Source organism: Apostichopus japonicus, chromosome 9, assembly GCF_037975245.1.
Source record: "Apostichopus japonicus isolate 1M-3 chromosome 9, ASM3797524v1, whole genome shotgun sequence".
Lineage (NCBI taxonomy): Eukaryota > Metazoa > Echinodermata > Holothuroidea > Aspidochirotida > Stichopodidae > Apostichopus > Apostichopus japonicus.
Window position 1 is genome coordinate 35,818,937 of NC_092569.1, and position 20,731 is coordinate 35,839,667.

Below are 20,731 nucleotides of genomic sequence, written 5' to 3' on the forward strand. Positions count from 1 at the left end.
GGGGGGCTTGAACAATTCCTGGGAGGGCGTCTTGTTACTACCTGAGTGGAGTGCCACCATATGGGTTGGCGCTCAGCATACGGGAAATTTTCAGCTATAAAGATCTCCTAGATCGTTGGAAATAACACTTCCCAGGCCTTGTAAGCTGCTCTAAAGTTTCACAGCATCCTTTATTTTGAGATCCCCATGTCTTGATATGGTCATCAAATAGTTTAGAGAAATAGAAGAAAAAAGACAATCTGGTAAGTTGCTTTGAAATATCATGACATATCTCGGCCTATGCGCTATGTCACGTCAGGTTTTTCAGCAACTATAGCCTACTATCGGTCCGCGGTCGAAGGGTCGTTCATGAGTGGTCATCATGGAGATTCGATACCATGCAGACCAATGAATGATATATTTTTCGCACAGTCTTGCAAGGTTTAAAGAAATGGCTCCTTACATAGTTGGCATGATTCAAATTCATCCAGTGCAAATTCATCCAGATGCAAATTCATCAATATTATTGGTCGAGAACTTGCTAGAACAGTAAGCTGTCTGAATTAGCATCTTCAGATCGAATATGGGTTTGCTGAGTTAGGGAGCAATATGTTCCAAGTACAAGGACCAACCAATGAACACATTTGTAACATAAGAGGCAGAGATAAGACACTTTAGCAGAAATCATTATGTCTTCTTTCTGTTTATTACTGATAAATGCAAATATTTTCATTAAAAATCAATATGAAATTTCATGTTACTTTCAGAAATATATAAACAAAGCAACTTCAACAACTTCAGCTCATTCACATTCATGCTATCAGCTAGAAAATTCACCATGAGGCACATTTTCAATGAGGCATTGATGTGAATACCACTGACATAACTTGTGCTATTCAAATGGATAAAGGGCTTGGTCAAGTCATGAATAAGGCTCTGCCCCATATATTGCACATGTACAAAAAGGGTTACATGCAATACTTTTTTGATGGGGGAGAGAGGGGGGGGGAGATGTGGTAACATGTTGAAAAGACCACATCTTTTAATTTGTCATTTTTCTTTTGAACATATGCAAATGCTAGAAATGAAAGCACTTGGAAATTTCTTAAAGAGATAGACAGTTGTTGCCCTTGCACTGCTTTGAAGTCTGCACCACTGTAAATATTGTTGAAGGAGTGGAGTTCTGCGAATCTTTTGATAGTCAAGTAATAAATTTTTCTTTCACTGTTTGTTAAACAGCTCCTAGCAGTAATATGCATTTGCACGACATTGTATCTGAGGTTCATTATGTAACCGGTGTTTTCTACATACAGTCAAATTAAAAACCAATGTTAAACTTGTTCACCTGCAATGGTCTAAATTCAGAAAGTACATCAATATCATAACTCTTTTGCATTTTGTATAACGGTACTGAATTTGAAGTGGATTATATTTCTCAATGAATATAGCAATGTTTTGGGTAAAAGCAATTAAAGCATCCACTTGAACTTCATGTTTTCCTTGCATTGTTTGCTACTTCCTCCTATCTAGTTTCGAAAGGGACATATAGATAAATGCTCAATACCTCAAACAACATTATTTAACCTTGTTTCCCACAAAAAATGTTCTGTCCCAGTTTCTGTAAACTACTCGGGATAAATGGAGGGGTGGGGGGGGGAGGTGTTGGACAGGTTGGGAAACTAAATATTTGACAGATGTTGTATTTGACAATAAAATTCACCTTCCAAGGAAGTAATACAGTTCTTTAAGTGGCATTTTATGAAGGACCTACAGTATGTAACGATAGCAGAATTGGTTATTGCCTCCTGCTGAAATGTCCAATAAAGACTTGCAGTATTGGAATGTTCATCAGATTCCTCATTTATAGAAACATCTGTGTTTATTGAAACTTTCCTAGGATGTTGCCAACAAGATGCAGTTGAAGTCTACTGTACCTTGTTGTCAAAGGTGGAGCTCACAAAAAGTCCTATCAACTAGTCTTATTCAAGCAGTGGCAACATATGGGAAAAAAGAAAAGCAAAATATGGTACAATTTTGTTAATATTATTTTGAACTATTTATCCCAACACCCTATCCTCCTTTTAAGACTTTTGCAAGCTTGTAAACCAGTTACAGCACTCATGCAACATGATATGACAAAGATTCATTGCCAGAACATGAAACTAGCAATTTGGAGTAAATTTGTTAAAAGAATGAAGTTAATACACTGAAATATTGAATGGGGCTCAAAAGAGCTTAAGAAGTCTTTTGAGGTACATTACTTGTTCTGATAAATATATTAATTGCCCTAAGATTCAGCTATTAAAGCAGCTACTAGTCAGATACTAGATAGTATGGGATCATGAAGGTTTTCAGATTTTACCTATATTGGCCTCAAATAACCTTTGACTTGGCTAAGAGCTCAGCACATGATACACCTGCATACAAACTTCCATTCATCATTCCAATATTGAACTATCATATTAACATGGCTTTCAGATTCAGATATCTAGTTATCTCACATGGGCTTCTGCTATACTGTTTATAGAATAGTACTCAATGTCAGAGACCTATATGCACTACATATGACTACCAACTTTTCCTTGTTGAGTTAGATGCTCTATGTTACTCTACTGACCTTGAGTAGCCTTGACCCTCAATGAGGCCAACACCTACTGAAAATTCCAGTATAAATATAAAATTAATGAAATGATTCAGAAAATACTTTAACAGAAAGGAAAACTATTATAAACACTTCTGTTCATACTGACCTCAGCGTAAACAATTTAGAGACCAAGAACATATGGTATAATAACTATTAGCTAACATTTCTTCCTTCTACTCTGCAATTTTGAGAGAACAATAAGCAAAATTGATACTGGCAAATGTAACATGGCAACAATCACAATAATTCACAAATGATGATGACATCAGAAAAAGTAGCAACCATGACAATGATGATGATTTGAAAATCTTAATGAGCAATCCTAAATGTAACTAGAATTTCACTTTTAGTAGAGCAGGGTTCTCACAAGCACGTTCTAACCTGGCGGTGGTCGTGGTTTGAATATGATTTTGCCTCTCCCTGCATGGTTTGAAAGTTGAGCGCCCGGGCTGAACATTTATGAACCAGGAAAAGCTTGCTGCCACTTATCTGGTCCGAAAAAATTATAGCATGGGGTAAATTTCCTCCTGGGTGCATAATTATCATAACAGTTCAAGAATTTTTACCAAAGGTGATCATATTTGAATATCTGGAGTCGGCTCGGACTTGAAAGGTCTTGGATTTGGCTCATACCAAGTGGGGTCGGACTTGGCTCAGACTCTGGCTAATTGGACTCGACTACAGCTCTGCCATAAATATAAAAAGATAATGGATTGTTAATAATTTATTATATGATGTTGAGAAGGTAGAGACTTAGAAAGTTAACTCCTAAATGTAATGGATAGCATTAAACTCTTCGTTTCACTAACAAAAGGATTCTCAAATACAGTACTAGCAACATTACAGCTAAAATAATGGATCACCAATACGATGCAGTGAAGAAAAGGAGTTTAATAAAGAGCATCCCTCAATGTAATGACTAGGATAAAACTCTTAGTTCCACTAACAAAAGGATACCACATGCAGTACCAACAAGAGGGATGCCCATTATATTGAGGGTCCACTAGACTTTCTAGACCCAACACCCCCATTGTGGGAAGCATTATTGAGCGTCTAGTTAGCATTTATTGGGTAACTGAAGTATTGAAGGACCTTGGTGTCTCCCCTCCCAGTAGTTTTATAACATTTATGAACCAGGAAGAGCTTGCTGTCACTTATCTGGTCCGAAAAAATTATAGCATGAGGTAAATTTCCTCCTGGGTGCATAATTATCATAACAGTTCAAGAATTTTTACCAAAGGTGATCTTTGGTATCTGGAGTCGGCTCGGACTTGAGGGGTCTTGTATTTGGCTCAGACAAGATGGACTCGGACTTGGATCGGGCTCTGGGTAATTGGACTCGACTACAGCTCTGCCATAAATATAAAGAGATAATGGATTGTTAATAATTTATGATATGATGTTGTGAAGGTAGACACTTAGAGAGTACTCCTAAATGTAATGGATAGCATTAAACTCTTCGTTTCACTAACAAAAGGATTCTCAAATACAGTACTAGCAACATTACAACTAGAATAGTTGATTACCAATACGCTGCAGTGAAGTAAAGGAGTTTAATAAAGAGCATCCCTCAATGTAATGACTAGGATGAAACTCTTAGTTTCACTAACAAAAGTATACCACATGCAGTACCAACATGGGGGGGGGGGGGGAGGATACCCATTACATTGAGGGTCCACTAGACTTAAGGTTTGCTAGACCCAACATCCCCATTGTGGGAAGCATTATTGAGCATCTAGTTAGCATTAATTGGGTAACTGAAGTATTAAAAGACCTTGGTGTCTCCCCTCCCAGCAGTATAACAACTGGAATAATGGATTGGTGAAACAATGTTTATTTGATACAGTGAAGAAGGGAGTTACATGAATAATAGTTAATGCAATGAATATGATTAAAATCTTTGTTTTACTAACGAAAATTATTCTCAAATACAGCAACATAAGAATTTGTATAAATGGATTATTAATAGTGAATTTTATGATGCTGTAAAGGAAGAAAATTCATTAACAAATTTTAATTTGTATGCTGCATGTCATATACCTGTCCAGAAACTAAAACGAAAAATTCAAACTCATAGAATGCACCGTACCTGGCTCCAAGCAATGACATATAAATCTAGTCCTCATTATATCTACAGAAGTTGTTTGTCCAATTTTAATCGAAAGCCTTTCCTTTCATTGAAAATTTTGATCTTCAGTAAAAATATTCTTCTGTCTGCAGATTTTATTGATGACAGTACTTCCTTCTCTTGTGGAGAAATTCCATCAGCTCTCGTTAACCTACAATGAACCAAAACAACATATCAATCATATGTCAAAGTTTCACTGAAGTACATTCCATGTAAATATTTTTTTTAAAGCCGCACATTTTGATATTGACATTGTTGCAAAAGGTACATATAAACACATCATAATCAAGGTTAAAATGTGATTGTGTGTTAACACCTCAAGTCTTTGCTTCACAATCCTACCTACAATTCATTCCAGCCTGCCAGATGGCAGATTTACAGTACATTTGGTTTTCAAAGACTACACATAAAGTCATTTCAATTCGGATAACATTCTATGATGGTGGAAGTAGCAAAGTAAACCCAAAGGTTTGGCAGTGGACTTGGTGGGAAGTGGAAAGTCTTTCTTACATTACTTTGTTAGCCGTTGCCTTAGATCGTTTATAGTTTTTGAAAATAAACAGCAAATTTTCATCATCTTTGTTCGTGTTGAAACTTAGTACAGTAAATTTATATTATGTATAGTGTGTGTTGATCAGACTTAGAGGATATTAAAGGGAAGACTTTAGAAAACTAACTTCAGGTCATAGGGATTTAAAATATATCTCACAGTCAATACTTACTGAATATTAAAGACAACTGGGATGTTTGCAATATATGCTTGTGGGAGCTCCTTATTTCCATATAAGCCATTTCTCTCTGCATCCCATGGTCAGCATGAACCAGCAGCTCAAAGTTACAGTATTTTGATATCCTGTGTCGACCTTGAAATTGCAGCCCTGTACTTCTTGCAATAAAGTGGAGCATATCTGCTGTGGTGTTCTCATTCTGCATTCATGCATTCCTCAAATTGTGCCAAATTTGAGCCATCTTTTCTGACAAGAGAATGAACATAAATAAGTCCAGATAATTGTTTCATAAATTGCAAGTGGAAGTCTTGACAGTGCAGTTCCCTATTTGATGTCAATACTTAGTGTACATGTTGTCCAATATTCATGTCAGTTTAGTTAATTTAGCTATCACTTTTTTCATGGAAACCACATATGCAACAATTGAGAAAAATGCCACACTACTAAGTTTGAATATTGATCTATTATTTGGTATGTAAGTTGTACCCAGGAATTTAGCATGCAATCACTTCAAGAGATTGACTGAGTATTCATGCATGGTTCAATGCCTCATCCCGCATGCAGTTCATTTACTAAAAAATTGCATGCACCCTAGACTATGTATACCGGTACATTTAGTCCCTCAACGTATCATTTGGGGTTTAAGCTCAGGACTACTCGTGTACACAGACTTTGGCATTATGACTGAGTTCATTTTTAATGTTTGGTTTCAATGATGTTGAAACTTTCCACTCACGATGGCATATGTGTGCGTGTGCATTGGTAGGAGTACTGTGTTTGTGATCCTAGCTTGTAAACACAGTTTCTCATGACAGTAAGCTTTATTGGACAGATCTCATAGTTGGTACAGTATGTATGTATAGATGCATCACAAGTACAAGAAGCCTATTGTTTTTGGTGAAGGTCAAAGGTAATTTAGGTAAAATGGTTAAATTGTGAAAACTCAATTTGAAGCATGGATAGATCTATTTATTGGTATGTCTAGGCCAGTGGTTGGGTCAACAGGGCAAACTTGTGAAAACCTTATTTAAACCATGCGTCTCAAAGCAGGGTACACTAGCTTGCAGAGATATATAATGTTTAGTATCATGTTATATCGCTACAGAAGGCTTTCAGTGGTCTTTTTAGATCCCCAACTGTCACTTTGAAAATGTTGTTTATCACAGTTTTCAATAGTTTTTTGCTGTATATTATTAAGATACAATAAGTTGTACATGCAGCCTACACATATACAGTAGCATACATGTCAGATTGACAAATTCATAAATTGAAACTTATTACATAATGGAAACCATGTGCAGTGCAGTTTGCATAATGGTGATCTATTTATACACCCAACCAGCTAGTATCGGATCATAGCAACATGTTACCACATGTATGCATATAAGTGTTTTGTCACACAGTACAGTGCTAGCATCATACAAGGGAGTTTTATTTGTTCCATAACAACTCTGATCATAATAGCCTGTTCGTGCAGGGAGTTGTAATGGAACAACTCCCTGGTTTGTGCTATGGACATGTGAAATATCTAGTGCCTGTTGAACATTAGTCTTGTGCATTTTCATGTTACTTACTAGCACCAAATTACTGCACACAGATGGTCATTTTTAAAAGTATGAAAACTGAATACAATCAAGAGCTTTTATTTGGACATGATACCCAATATGAAACTACTTTAGTTGCACATACTGTATGTATGCTGGTTTTTATCATGAATGATTTTTATAGGAGCCATGAATTTTTTTGTATTTTTTATGAAGTAGGTCTGGATTCCCTTGGCATTATAACCTGATTGAAATTTAACCTCTGTGATTGCACTAATATGTCAGACCATTGATCAACCTAATTAATAGCTTTTAATGATGAAGACACTGATAACAATTTCATAGTGTGAACACAATGCAAGGTTCAATGAGGTACTGTTTATTTCCTTAAAATGCATAGCTGGTGGTTTTTCAACATACTCTAATCCTTTCAAATATGTTACATTGAATCTTTACACTTTTCCATTGATATATCACAGACTGTGTTTTTTTTGTTATGGGACTCCGTAACACTGGATCAAACCTAGCAATTTTGGACATAAGGAATTTGCTCTTTTTGCAAAAACTCCTAAGTGCTCAAGTGACTGTACAGTAGGTCACCCTGTGAAGGCATTGTGGGACTTTGAGGAATACTTTTGATCAAGCTATTACTTCAGCACTATTAACACTACCCACATCATAACGTTAATATCAAAATGCCTAAATTACTTAGCCATGATTGCGTTGTTATTCTAAAATGAATACTCAATTGTTTACCTTCAGCCATGATTCATCCCATAGGTGCAGGGGGAAAAAACTCATGTTACAGTACAAAAATTGTTGTACACTGCTACACTGAGGCCCTGTGTGACTTAGTTCTCTGAATCAGAACCAATGACACACCACTACTACTGTACGCACAGGGCTAAGTGATGCACACTAACACATATAGAGAATATTGTGGGGATGAATATTGTACTGAGACGGCAAATGTTTTCACATTTTTTACTTTTGTAACTCGTTTATGGAATCTGTCAGGCCCTTTCTTTTACTGTAGTGTTCCGTTTGCTTGTGTATCTGTTTTTGTGGAGTTGTGACTTTCTGACTGCCTTATTTTATGTCAGAGAGATTGAGACATACCCAAAGATTTATATTTCGTGAAATGGTTCAAAATTGCATCGCACGAATGCAAGTTCTTTCATACTCCTAAATTGACACATCTGTCGATGAGCTTACTGTAGTGATAGCCTAAGTAAACATCCATTATCTTTGGATGCTGTTTGCTATGCTCTGAGCCTCTAACTTCAGAAAGGTCAGGTCCCAGAGATTAGTGGTATTATATTGAGGTAATTTTGGTTATTTTAGGGAGTAAGATTTCCAAATGCCCCAAAACATGCACAGAAACAATTTGATCAGCAAATACCTGAAATGGATTCAAACTCATGAAATATTTAACTCTGCTTGGCTGCAAAAAGTTATGGTTGCCTGCTGTATAGTTGCTAGTACTAGCTACAGTAGTAGTAGGCTAGGTTATACAGTAGTAATAGTAGCCTAGTACTAGTAGGCCTAGTAATATTTGGAGGTGCGTCAATTATTAAGCCTTTACTTTAAAAGGTCTGGAAGATCACCAGGCTGCAAAATGTGTAGGTTGACCAGTCTGTTACAAGTATATACTTTAATTTATGTATCACATTTATATTCCGAGTATTAGCAAAGGCAGTAGCAGGCAGCTGTGATTTACCATAGCCAGTAATACTGATAGGTCCAATTTAGGGCTAACGTTAGGCCTAGGCTAGTCTACTCTAACTCTAACCATGGTCTTAATTTATTTGTGTTCAGCATGAAGGTATTTACTCTAAATGTTATTAATATATCCGGAACACTTTAAGGAATTTACTTACAATGCATATACTGCACCAAAGTCCAAAAGCCAACTTCAAATGGGCAACGTTTACGGTAACCTGCGGCACTTTCCTTTGTAGACTACATGGCTAGGCCACATAAAGTAACGTTGAATGTAGGCTATTTGGGATAGTAGCAACGATACGATCCGATCGACTGCCCTGCCACCGAACACAGAAGGAACTGCTTATGTGTGGGGGCGTTGTTTCGTTACGTGTAAATTTGCCAGTTAAAATAGAAACTCTTATTTTCTTAAATATCCCAAATTAATGGAAGAAAAAGTACAATTACGAAGATTTCAGTGTAATTAGAGAACCCTTTAAGTTTCGGAACTATATATAGCCGCATTTGGTCAAAATCGAGGTGTAAAGTTGGGATCAACATATATACCATGTTCGTAATTCTGTTATATACCCTTCGGAATTACCTCCACTTTTGAGGGGAAATTTTACCCTTTAAATGAACGATTTTTTTTTTGTAACTTCGGAATTGAAAAGTTTATGAGGTTTTCTCTTAACTCGAAATAATCATTCCTCAAAGGAAGTGAAATTGATTGAACAAGAAGACCCTAGACTTAGGTTTACCTGGTGTCAGGTAAACCTATCCCCGAGGTAAACCTAAGTCCCAGCTATTATGCGTTGAAGTAAACAAATATACCAATGTATATATATATATATATATATATATATATAAATGTATACACTCTAAAATCTGTTGGGCAAAACTGGTTGAGCAAACAAAGCATTGCCCAATATGAGTAAATATTAACCAGCAACTGAGTAAAAGAAATTACACAGCTGATATGGGTAAACTTTGTTGTGCAAATATTAAGATGTAGTTTATTTTTACTTTCTGTTGGGCAAACAAGCTTGATTTGCCCAATGTTGTGCAAAAACCATCATTTCCGCGCCATTACTATACTGGTACTCTGCACGATGTGCATACATCATGAGTAGATCGTATATCGTGAAAGAAGTTACACAATGGCTGACGAATGTGTTAGCGCAATACTCAAGAGGTGGGAAATGCCAGAGTTATGTGCTACATTTGAAGGTGAGCGTAAAGAAAAACAATCCTCTGCTTGGTGTGTGCATCGAACACTGCGATCTCTACATATCAGTGGTATCGAATGATCGTTCGTTCTCTCGGTGGTACATGTAGGCTATACCAGGCATACGTAAAGGCTACTAATACTAATTGTATTTCCAGCATAGTTGTATTACGTTAGGCTAGCTTGTAGTGAGGCGATTGACGGGCGCCACAGGCGCGCCCGCAAGTGTGTAACTAGGCCTAAGTTACTCACATTGTATTAACGTTGCGAACGCCTGTGTAATGCAGATCCTCGTCAACTTACGGTAAGCTATGCGTATGCACCAGGTTTCTCTAGCCTATATTTTGGCTAGACAAGGTTTCATTGTAGCACATTTGCGTTGTAAATCATAAATTGTACTCCGTTTTTTCTTTTAAGTTTCATGCGGCAAATGACCACATGAACCCTTATTAGCTTAACGTTAGACCTAGCCTGTCATAAATTAGGCCTAATGTTAGACTTACACGTACGTTGTTAATGCTAGTAGTAGTACGTTCATACAGTAGTATGATAATGGACCCTTCGAAGTTCGAACACTTTAGCACTAAAATGCTCCATAGCTCCAGAATTGTATTTGTTCACACTTCTTTTAAAATGATACTATCGATGGCAGAAGAAACATTCTCGTTAGAAAAAAAGGTGCTTCATAGGTTTCGTCAAATTGATCCTATTGTATTTGTGCCATGGTGAAATTATGCATTCGTTAGGGGTGTCCGAACTTCGAGGGTTATTCGAACTTCGAAGTAGCCTAAGTTAGGCCTGGCATTTAATGAGTTCTAGGCTATAATAATATTAGTATAGCATAGAACATCTGCGCTCGTAATGTTATAGGCCTATAATGCTGTTTACATATTTTTCTCTTTCCTACAGGTAGAACAGGACTTCGAATTATTACAAAACCAACTGCCAACAAATTATACAACAGAGTGGGATATTTGACGATGGACATCTTGTGCTATACAGGCGATCATCCCAAACTGGCCGAACTTTTTGCATTTAGAGAAGACGTTGGATGCACTGACTGATGGAAAGCCTAATTTATTGTAGTCGTGGCCAGTGAATTCTTTGCTAGCTTCACTTAGAGCTTATGCCATGACAATATAGTTTCTCTTTCCAGTATATCTGTAAAGATGGGTCAATATTTGGATTAACCTTCAAAATATGTTTTTGGTGGTTTGTTACTTTTTGCTGTTTGTAGGTTCCACATAGGGTTTGAATAATTCCTGTTGATTTCTCAACAAGTGAAATGTTGTTTGGTCAGCAGGAGTAATTACTGAAAACCTCATTATTAGCCTTGTTTACTCATTAATGCTCAATGGAATCTAATATTTGGATTAATTCTACTGTCGATAAGCACAACTTGAAAATGTGCCAATGAACTGAAGCTGGATTCCTTATTTGTATACTTTTCCAATGCTGAGGAAAAGAAATTAGCTTGTTGTGTTGTGTACTCTTCTCAAGATGTTTTATGAGCAGGAAGATTAAACATGTTAAAACGTCTAGAAATTGATTTTTCCAAAAATCTTTGGACAATTGTATTCAGATTTCAGTACGACTATGTCAATGAAAGGTTAGCACATACTATGGGCTTTTTCATATTTTCCCTTCAAAATCTTATAAAATTTGGCTTGAAGTTAGTGTGTAGGGTAGGTAATTAAGTCTTCTAATACAAATGTGTAGGCCCCCTATGAGTACACATGCCACATTAACTTTCATGTTGCTGTTATTAATGTGTATGAGCATAAAGTTGTGGAGCACATTTAGGGCGGTGTAGATCCCTTGAATTTTATCCTCAGTCCTTGAAGTTTTATATGGTCAGACTATAGTGTGCCTTATAAATGTTTTTGTCGTTTATACCTGCAAGCATTCTCATTTCTTGCCTAAATCTCTTTTACAGATGAAAAGAAGAACTTAGCTTTCTTTCTGTTGCCATCGCTTTTTCGAGGACGTGCAAAGAAAAGCGGGTCTACTACGGTGACTAGTTGCCTTCAAGCATTCATAGACGATCAGCCAGTAAGCAAAATCATTAATTATATTTTAAGTAAAAATTCCTTTGGTGGTACACCTTTTGGTTCATACCAGCTCAGCTGAAAGTTTGTTTAACCTCATAAACTTGGTGTGTTGTTGTTTATAGTGAGCAGAAGAATGCTACTTATTGTGCTAGTGGTCAAAGGTCATTTGAGGTTAACAAGGGCCAAACACTTAAAACCTTGTAAATATGCTAACTTAAAGGGTGAAAGTTAGATGAATCTCATATGTGATTCATATATGTTTGCCAAAATGAGTACATGAATTCCATTGATTATAGTAGAGGTCAGAGGTCAGAAGCCACCAGGGCAATTTTTTTTTAATTACACTAGTGATGAAATGGGGGAAGGTTCAAACAATTTCATCGTCGGTATGTAAACCCTGGTCATAATAATGAAGTGATCCGGTACTTGATAGTGCAAGGGAAAGGTCATTTGACATTAATGGGTGGGCGTTACACTTTGAAAACCTTGTCAAGATTACTATGTTGACTTTCTTGACCTGTTTTTTCTTTTAATTACACTGGTCCACAGTATCATAGCATTTTGCAGAAGTCTTAAAACTCTGTCTATCCACCTGTTTTTGCTACATTTTATTTGCAACTCGAGGACTTTATTTTCTTTAATTTGCAGTCGGTGACAAGTGTTAGAGGACTACTGCAAGAAAATATGGAAGGATGAGCGACCACAGCCATTCATTCTGTGCTTAGGAGAGAAAAGATTCCCCTCAGCATTTTTTTGTGATAATTGAGAGACATCCAATAATGCAGTCCTCACTCCTAAAGGCAGTAGACTATTTGTTTTAAAGTCATGTGTTGGACATTAACTTCCAAACTCAATGTGTGGGGGTTTGGGAGTTTTGCCATGCTGAGGTATATGAACTTGGTTTTATCAAAAGTCGTTCACTGAATGCCTTTGGAGCTTTCGTAGCAAACAGAAGTGTTTAAGGGTCAAAGTGTCTTGGAACAAACTTTTCAAATAGTTTCTGTTATTAATCTGACATGTTTACAATTTAAGGTTGCTTTTGTTTCATATATATATACATATTAAAGGGAAATAGTAACTTTTTGCCTTGGCAAAATGAACCTACCAAAAATCTGTATTTTTTTTGGGGGGGGGGGGGGGGGGGTAGGGGGTAGATTTGTTATCGATACAGTGAAATGTTGAGGCAGGGTTGGTTTATCAAACAAACATTCAAGTTTGTGTGTGTTTATCAGATCAGGTGCCAGCAGTGTCCCTATGATCACTTATAAGTGTGATCTTGAAGCTGCTTTTATTTCTAGTATGTAGAATCAATGTGGGATTTGTAATCATTTGGCTTTTGTTTGAAAAGATGTTTAAAATTTTCAGTTCTTCAATCATCTAAGCACAATCAAAATGTTAGCAAAATATACGTTGGCTCCTTGTTAAAGCAATTGCAGATACAATGGTGTATCAATATTGTTTGGTTTGTGTGTCCTTGTTTAAAACATAAAATGGTTAGCTTCAATTGACTATATGTTGGAAATTATCAGTGATATTATATTCACTTATTAAGACCAGAGTTGCTTGAAAGAAACCAACATTAAGCTGTACATGATTGTGTATTGCACCTGTACTTTGTGTAGTTGATGTCAACATACAGGAGGTCTTCTGTGGTCAACACATTTCAAGAACTGAAAATAGTAAACAATGGCAAAATATGAATAGCTATATAATATTTTCAGCTTTAATAATGTCGATATGTGTTTATCCCCATTGTGAGTTTATGAAATTATTGCTTTGGATGGAAGTCACAGATCATTTAACTAGTTAAATAGAGGTCAAGCACTGAATGCTGTGAGAATTCAAACTGGGTTTCACAATCTGAAGTCTGCAAAGACCAGAAAAAATAAAAGTATGAAACATTTATTACTTGTTTGTTCTTTATCATTCTCTGATTAAGCTTTATAACCTATTAAATAAACCCAGTTGTATGAAAAATGTTACAATCCAATGTTGGTATTATATTAGTTAACCAACCACTATTATTTTTAACTAGCTGTTGGGCAAGAATTATTGGGTAAAGAAAATCCATTAGTAAAAGGTTTTACACAACCATTGGGCAAATCGGTGACCAACATTGTTGGGTAAAGGCGTTGGGCAAAGGTGTTGGGTATTTATTTAACCGTTTGCAAACAAAATCATTAACCAACTTAGTTGGGCACTTTTTTGCCCAATATCAACCAGGAGGCATACGGACCCAACGGATGTGTAAATAATTGCCCAGGTTGGGCAATAATTTGCCCAACACTTTTAAGAGTGTGTATATATATATATATATATATATATATATATATATTTATAAGAATTGAATGTGTAGCAAGTGGTATGACAGATATATAGTAATTCAATAAAGAATAACACACCAGAAAAATTCCACTTCACGACCGGTTACGTACTTTTGGGACTCATCAGGCGAAGGTAGGAATCGAACCCTGGATCTTCGTGTCACGAACCGAAGTCCGTACCACTCGACCACAGTGATTCTACTGGTGTGTTAAAGCGTATAAATTGGCTTTGAATAACTGTCATTAAGGGCGTATTACGCAAGTGTTATGATTGTACAGAGTGCACCCCTGGCGCCTTAAATCTGACAATTTTACACAGAATAACCACTTTTTAGGCAAGCCAAGCCGTAAATAAGATTTGAATGTGTAGCAAGTGGTATGACAGATATATAGTAATTCAATAAAGGATAACACACCAGAAAAAGTTTTTTCCCTGTTCTTGATTTTCCAACTCATTACGATTTTTTATATATATTCATTTGCCTTTGTCGTTTACCTCCATTGCATTTTATATATATATATATATATATATATATATATATATATATATATATATATATATATATATATATATATATATATATATATACATATATAAGAACAGAACTAGTATTGTTCGATATAAAGCAGAACTAGTCTTGTTCGATACAGGTGACAAACGCCTACAGTGGAATTACGACATTCCTTACCGGTGTAGAATCTTTGGACATACAATCAGCGTCCATATATATATATATATATATATCACATAATATACTTAACTAAACTACCATCATACTGCTACTCGGAGTTTCACGGCTACGGCTCGCGCACCGATCACCAGGCAACTGAACAACAAAGGCTATCTCGGCTTCAGGCGTGTGTGGTTACGGTTGCCATGGCGACAGTGCGATAACAGCTCTGTTCTTTTGTTGATGCATTTGTCCTTCGAATGTATTATGGCCAGCTTCTCTTCCATGCATAGATTGCATGATCCTGATTCGCGTTGGTGTGTGTCGGATTCCTTCAATATGTTCCATTAAATAGTATAATCTCTCCCCTTGCTTTTCAGTGCCCAGATATGCTTGGATAGTTCTGTCTCCTTTTCATAGTTTTTGTTGCGAAACGACTTCGTTTGGTTGCGGTACCTAGATTTAAAGTCACTCCCGGTGAGCCCAACGTATGACCGCGAGTCGGAACCGGAAGTGACGGTAGCTTCGTACACAATTGAGTCGGCTAAGCACTCTCCATGCAGGGGGCAGGCTCCTTTATCTCTACAGTTGCAAGTTTTGGTGGCGTTTGTCGTTGTGTTGTTTTGCCGCATTATTCTGGCGTTGTGGGACTTGATGATGGAATCCATGTTTTTCATGCAACTGTAGCTCGCTTTCATGGTGCTTCTGTTGAAGATCTTCCTCAGCTTGCTCTCGCGTGGAAAGTGCCTATCTATGAGCGTGAGGAACTGTGACCCCACGTTGGTTTCCACGTTCCTACTAAATGGTTGGTTGAACCGCGTGATCTTTCTCTGGCGGTTCTTTCTTTTTTTTCTTGGGTGTTGTTGGTGCGCCCCCGTCGTCGTATGAGATGGTGCGTTCGTATCCGCTTTTCTTTAGGGCTGCGTTGTATGGCGGTGCTGCCATGCTGAATACTCCCTCATTCGACGAGAGTTCCCTGATCCTCTTTTCAATGGCTGTAGGAATGTGTTTGGTGATGGTGGGTGGGTGGTTAGATTTGACGTGTATGTAGAGCGGCTCATCGTTGGGCTTCCTGTATGGTTTGTGGGTTCCAGATTCTAGGTCCAGTGTTGTGTCAAGGAAATTAGTCGACTTTAGGTTCGTCTGGGCAGTGATGTTAAGTCCATGTGCCTGGAAAATCTTGACTAGCAATTTGCGGGTGCGGTCTGCCTGTCTGCCAGAGTAACCTCGCATGACGGCAAGGCCGTCATCTCTGTAAAGACCGACGCTGGCCACCTGTAACTTCGCTTCTAGTTGGTGTAGTATGTAAACATAGGCGTAGGAGGCGGGGGGGGCTGGGGGGGCTGCAGCCCCCCCAACAATTTTTTTGGGTGAAAATTCGGGCAATATGCTGAGAATTTTCGGGCACCTGCTGGAAGAATAATAATATGCAATATGTTTTTCTGGGGTTTTTTTGGTAAAAATTCGGGAATATGCTGAGAATTATTCGGGCATCTACTGAAAGAATCATAATTTGCAATGTGTTTTTCAATTTTTTGGTGAAAATTTGGGCAATAGGCCTATGCTGAGAAGTTTTCGAGCACCTACTGAAAGAAGAATAATTTGCAATGTGTTTTTCAAATATTTTGGTGAAAATTCGGGCAATATGCTGAGAATTTTTTCGGGCACCTACTGAAAGAATAATAATTTGCATTTTTTTCAATTTTTTTGGTGAAAATTTGGGCAATATGCTGAGAATTTTTCGGACACCTACTGGAAGAATAATAATTTGCAATGTGTTTTTCAATTTTTTGGTGAAAATTCGGGCAATAGGTCTATGCTGAGAAGTTTTCGAGCACCTACTGAAAGAAGAATAATTTGCAATGTGTTTTTCAAATATTTTGGTGAAAATTCGGGCAATATGCTGAGAATTTTTTCGGGCACCTACTGAAAGAATAATAATTTGCATTTTTTTCCAATTTTTTTGGTGAAAATTTGGGCAATATGCTGAGAATTTTTCGGGCACCAGTGCCAGAGCGTCCATACAGTCAGAGGGGCGATGACCCCTGACGGACTCAAATGGACTGCTGGCGCCCTTTTCAGCTTTTTACCACTTTTTTCTTATTCGCGATTATCGACTTTTTTATTGCGCTCTCAAATACCTATTGACATTTTTCACATTTTGTTGGTGCAATTTTCTGACAAATGGCGATGACACCTATTTATCCTTCATTTTTCTGCAAATTAGCAAGGCCCGGAAAGGGTCATTTCCGGCGATCTAGGGAGTATCTTTACTCAAAAATTTCTGTATGCTCCGCGCCAACCTGTGGTGGCGCTCCGCTTAGATAGTGTCAAAAGCACCCCTACAGACCCATTCTCTTCCCCCCCCCTGACCAATACCCCTCGCTCCGCCACTGGCACTACTGAAAAAAGAAGAATAATTTGCAATGTGTTTTTCAATGGTTAAACTGATATTATTATCATTATTATTGTAAGGACTTCCCCAATAATTATAACCAATATAGAAGGGTAATAACACGAAAAATGATTTTATGTTATTGGCAGGTGTAGTAACTGATGGATGCCTATATGATATGCACATTAACATGTAGAACGCGCGCGGAGCGCGCGAAAAAAATTTTGGTTATATTTTTCGGGCAAGTCGTTACAGCCCCCCCAAATCAAATGAGGCTCCTACGCCTATGTATGTAAAGGCCTACCAACTCATATATTTCTGCACCGTCGTAAGCTCCCATCGTTACGTCAAATTCCTTTGTGGTTTTTCTCTTCACCCAGGGTTTGCCATCATGGTCGTACAGTACTGATCTTCTCGCATGGATTATTGTTTCGTGGTCAATTTGCTGATAGGGCTGTACTTCTTGGCCCAAGCTAGATATTTGTTGAGGAGATCTTCATTGATTGAGGGGTAGAAGTCCACTATGTCGAAAACGAGGAATGATAACCTGTTCTTTTCTGGGTGCTCTGTGAACCATTTGAGGACAGATGAGTTGTTTCTCCATTGGTTAAATTCTGTTTTACGTCGGATGTCGGTATTTACCCTGTCAAGGATTTTCTTGCTTGCTCTCCCTAGCTCTGCCTTGGCATAGAGCACTCTTTGTGAATATTGGCCACCATTATATGTGATATATATATATATATATGTATATATATATATATATATATATATATATATATATATATATTGTAGAACTTGTTGTTACTATCGTACTGTGTTAGGCTTAATTGCTAAGGGTACAGCAACCCGAGTCAACAGTAAACGAAGATGACGTACAGTATAACTTCTAAAACTTTGGACTTACCGAACTAGTTTGATACATTTAATAGTATAACAGACATGATAACATGCCTGCTAGGGGATTGCGGGTAAGGATCCGAATTCACGTCATTATACGTGGAAATAATACCAAGACATAGCCATGAAATGCAGACCTGTTCCTGTTAAATTGAATATTCTTGTAGCTCCATGGTGCGTGATACTCACGTGACATGACATGTTCATGATCATATAGTTACAGGGACTGAGCAATTTAATTTTAATATTCGTACCCTTTCCTAGAACGTTAGAACAATACTTTTGATTGCGGCGGTAGTTCATAACTAGACAACTACACCATTAACACCAATTACAGGAGAATAACATGAGTTGTCAATGTCACTTTCCTTTCCTTTCATTCTGTGGCATTTTCATTTGTCTTTACCGTCCATAAGGGCTTTATTTAAAGGGTAACCTCCGTTGTCGCGGAATTTACCGGGTAACTTGCTTGGAAGTCAGTGGCGCTATTAACATTTTTTGTTAAATCTGTGAACCACTCAGCGCCCCCTCCCCCCCCCCCCCCATCCATACACACATTGCTCTCATTAAGCACTTCTTCTTCAGAAGAAAAACTTTTCTTTAGTGGAAATATTCGAAATGTTCGAATTGCCTACACTGTTCATTTAAAATGATGAAAAATGACCACATTTTCACTGTCCTGTATACCTTCTACCTGCACATTTCCACTATACCCTCTACCTTTGTTTTCTAGAAAGAGGGAAGAACTCCTCACTTTAAGCCCACTTTATTCTTGCAAACACAGCAAGTTGTCTCTTTAAACAGCTCAAGATAAACACTTCTATATAATAAAACATCAGATCTGGTATATTAATCATTATAGTCATACTAGATGCTATTACTTTTTTCTCCGGTCGTCGTTCTACTGAAATAAATTTGTTTTCTGTAAAATGCGAGGTTATATCTCTGATAATTAAGTCATTACCCGGTATTCATAAATAAGACTTTGAGAGAGCGAAATACCACCCGCAACTTAATAATATCCTTACAGTTTACCATTCACAATCTGAATAACTATATCGTAGTTATATATGCTTATATCGTTGCACGTATATTGACCTACTATATACTGTATGTACGTGCAGTTATCTATACATAGGGCGAACGAAGGATTTTGCGACCGTGGGTGTTCAAAATGTAGATAATTTTGAGGAAGGTCTGATTATTTTAGTTGGGGCACTTTAAAGTCGTTGTTTTGCTTTCCCTGTAACTCAAATATCATACTATCAAAAACTGACCTTGGTATATGAAAAAAAAGATATTATTCTAAAGATACATCAATTCCTGGAATTCCTTGGAAAGATTTCTTATATTTATAGTTTTATTTTGTATGCATACATTTGGATTAAACTAAAACACAGGAAAGAATGTTTCTGAAGACGACTTTTCGTAATGTCTGCCGAACTTATAACTTAACTTCACTCTATATAAAACGAATCATTGTATATAAACAATCTTCTTGATCGGACGAATCACTGTCATTTTCGTCAGTGTCCATGGAACGGCTTCCTAGTTTCCGCGAAGACCCCCCCCCCCCCACACACACACACACTTGTTCCCTCGAAGATCTCGCTGTTTTGGACAGGCCATGGCTACTGTAAATCAGCGCCCACAATGGTTATTCAGTTTTATGAGAATCTTTTTCATACTTTCAATATTGTGCAGATTCTAACATCTACGCTTCCTGACTGAGTTTCAAACTTCCCCACTGGATCTGTCCGCATACAGTCTATTGGGCAAAGTGACCCATTCCATGCTTGTTGATCCTGCTTGGCTATGTTTGGCAGTAGTCCTGTTAATGTAGTACACTTTAAATTTGGGACTCTTTTGATATGCCAAGGAAACAGAGAATGTGGACAGTCGTGGCAAAGGGTCATCTTTCTATCAAGGTTTCCATTTATAGGTTCGCACGTTTCCAGCGAAGTAAGCCAAACATTCTTTCCATCAGGTGCGAGTGCCTTACCGAGTAGAATTTGAGCAATCATTTCAGTAGGATCACCACATACCCGAACATTTCCGTTCATATCGCTGCACGGTCGGTGCCAGTGCATCGATTTCATTATGAAGGGTGCACCTTCAGTTGTGTGTCTCCAAGGTGTTGCTAACGCAAAGCCGTCCAACGTCCTTATGCTTTTATGGAAAGTAGGAAACGCTTTCGCTTCGTCCATACTAGCTTGTCTTCCATCTGGACTATAAAGTGAGCCCTCGTGAGCTTTAAAACCATTCAATGCGTAAAACGTTCCATTCCAAGATTCTGGAATTGTTTCCGCCAGTAATTTTAACTGAAGAGCATTTAACATGACCATAATTACAACATCCGGTTGAATTCTTTCCGTGAATAAAGTTTCTTTAAAATAGCCAATTGCGTCCCCGAAGAAGTCGTTGTTGGCGCTTACTTT

The 20,731-nt window shown here is 37.5% G+C and overlaps 3 protein-coding genes and 1 long non-coding RNA gene across 8 annotated transcripts in view; 1 reads left to right on the top strand and 3 right to left on the bottom strand.

Annotated features, from left to right (window-relative positions):
* LOC139973681 (fibrinogen-like protein 1) overlaps positions 1-20,731 on the top strand; it is a 122,132-nt gene that overhangs the window by 51,944 nt on the left and 49,457 nt on the right. The window contains exons 1-3 of one of the 4 annotated variants that reach the window (XR_011795288.1): positions 9,668-9,957; positions 10,865-12,007; positions 12,655-13,123. The exons of 2 other annotated variants lie outside the window; for them this stretch is intronic. The gene's annotated coding sequence lies outside the window, so the exon portion shown is untranslated. Of the gene's footprint in view, positions 1-9,667; positions 9,958-10,864; positions 12,008-12,654; positions 13,124-20,731 lie in introns of those variants that run through there. One more of the 4 variants, XR_011795286.1, reaches the window with a different exon arrangement.
* Positions 25-9,050, bottom strand: LOC139973753 (uncharacterized). Of its 2 annotated transcripts, none has more exons than XR_011795329.1 (5): positions 8,904-9,050; positions 5,474-5,725; positions 4,713-4,902; positions 3,859-3,974; positions 25-3,309 (listed from the first exon to the last, which is right to left on the bottom strand). It is a non-coding gene; the product is annotated as an uncharacterized lncRNA (long non-coding RNA). The 2 variants fall into 2 exon arrangements; XR_011795330.1 differs by having other exon boundaries at positions 5,474-5,720; positions 8,904-9,034.
* On the bottom strand, positions 14,954-17,819 carry LOC139973689 (uncharacterized). The gene is made up of 2 exons (XM_071980529.1): positions 17,685-17,819; positions 14,954-16,302 (listed from the first exon to the last, which is right to left on the bottom strand). Exons 1-2 carry the CDS (start codon positions 17,734-17,736, stop codon positions 15,800-15,802), a joined length of 555 nt encoding a protein of 184 aa, XP_071836630.1. The 5' UTR covers positions 17,737-17,819; the 3' UTR covers positions 14,954-15,799.
* Positions 19,971-20,731, bottom strand: part of LOC139973672 (uncharacterized) — a 7,654-nt gene continuing 6,893 nt past the window's right edge. The window contains exon 2 of the mRNA XM_071980497.1: positions 19,971-20,731. This exon is cut by the window's right edge and continues 1,004 nt beyond it. Coding sequence (XP_071836598.1) covers positions 19,976-20,731 — 756 coding nt within the window. The 3' untranslated portion in view covers positions 19,971-19,975.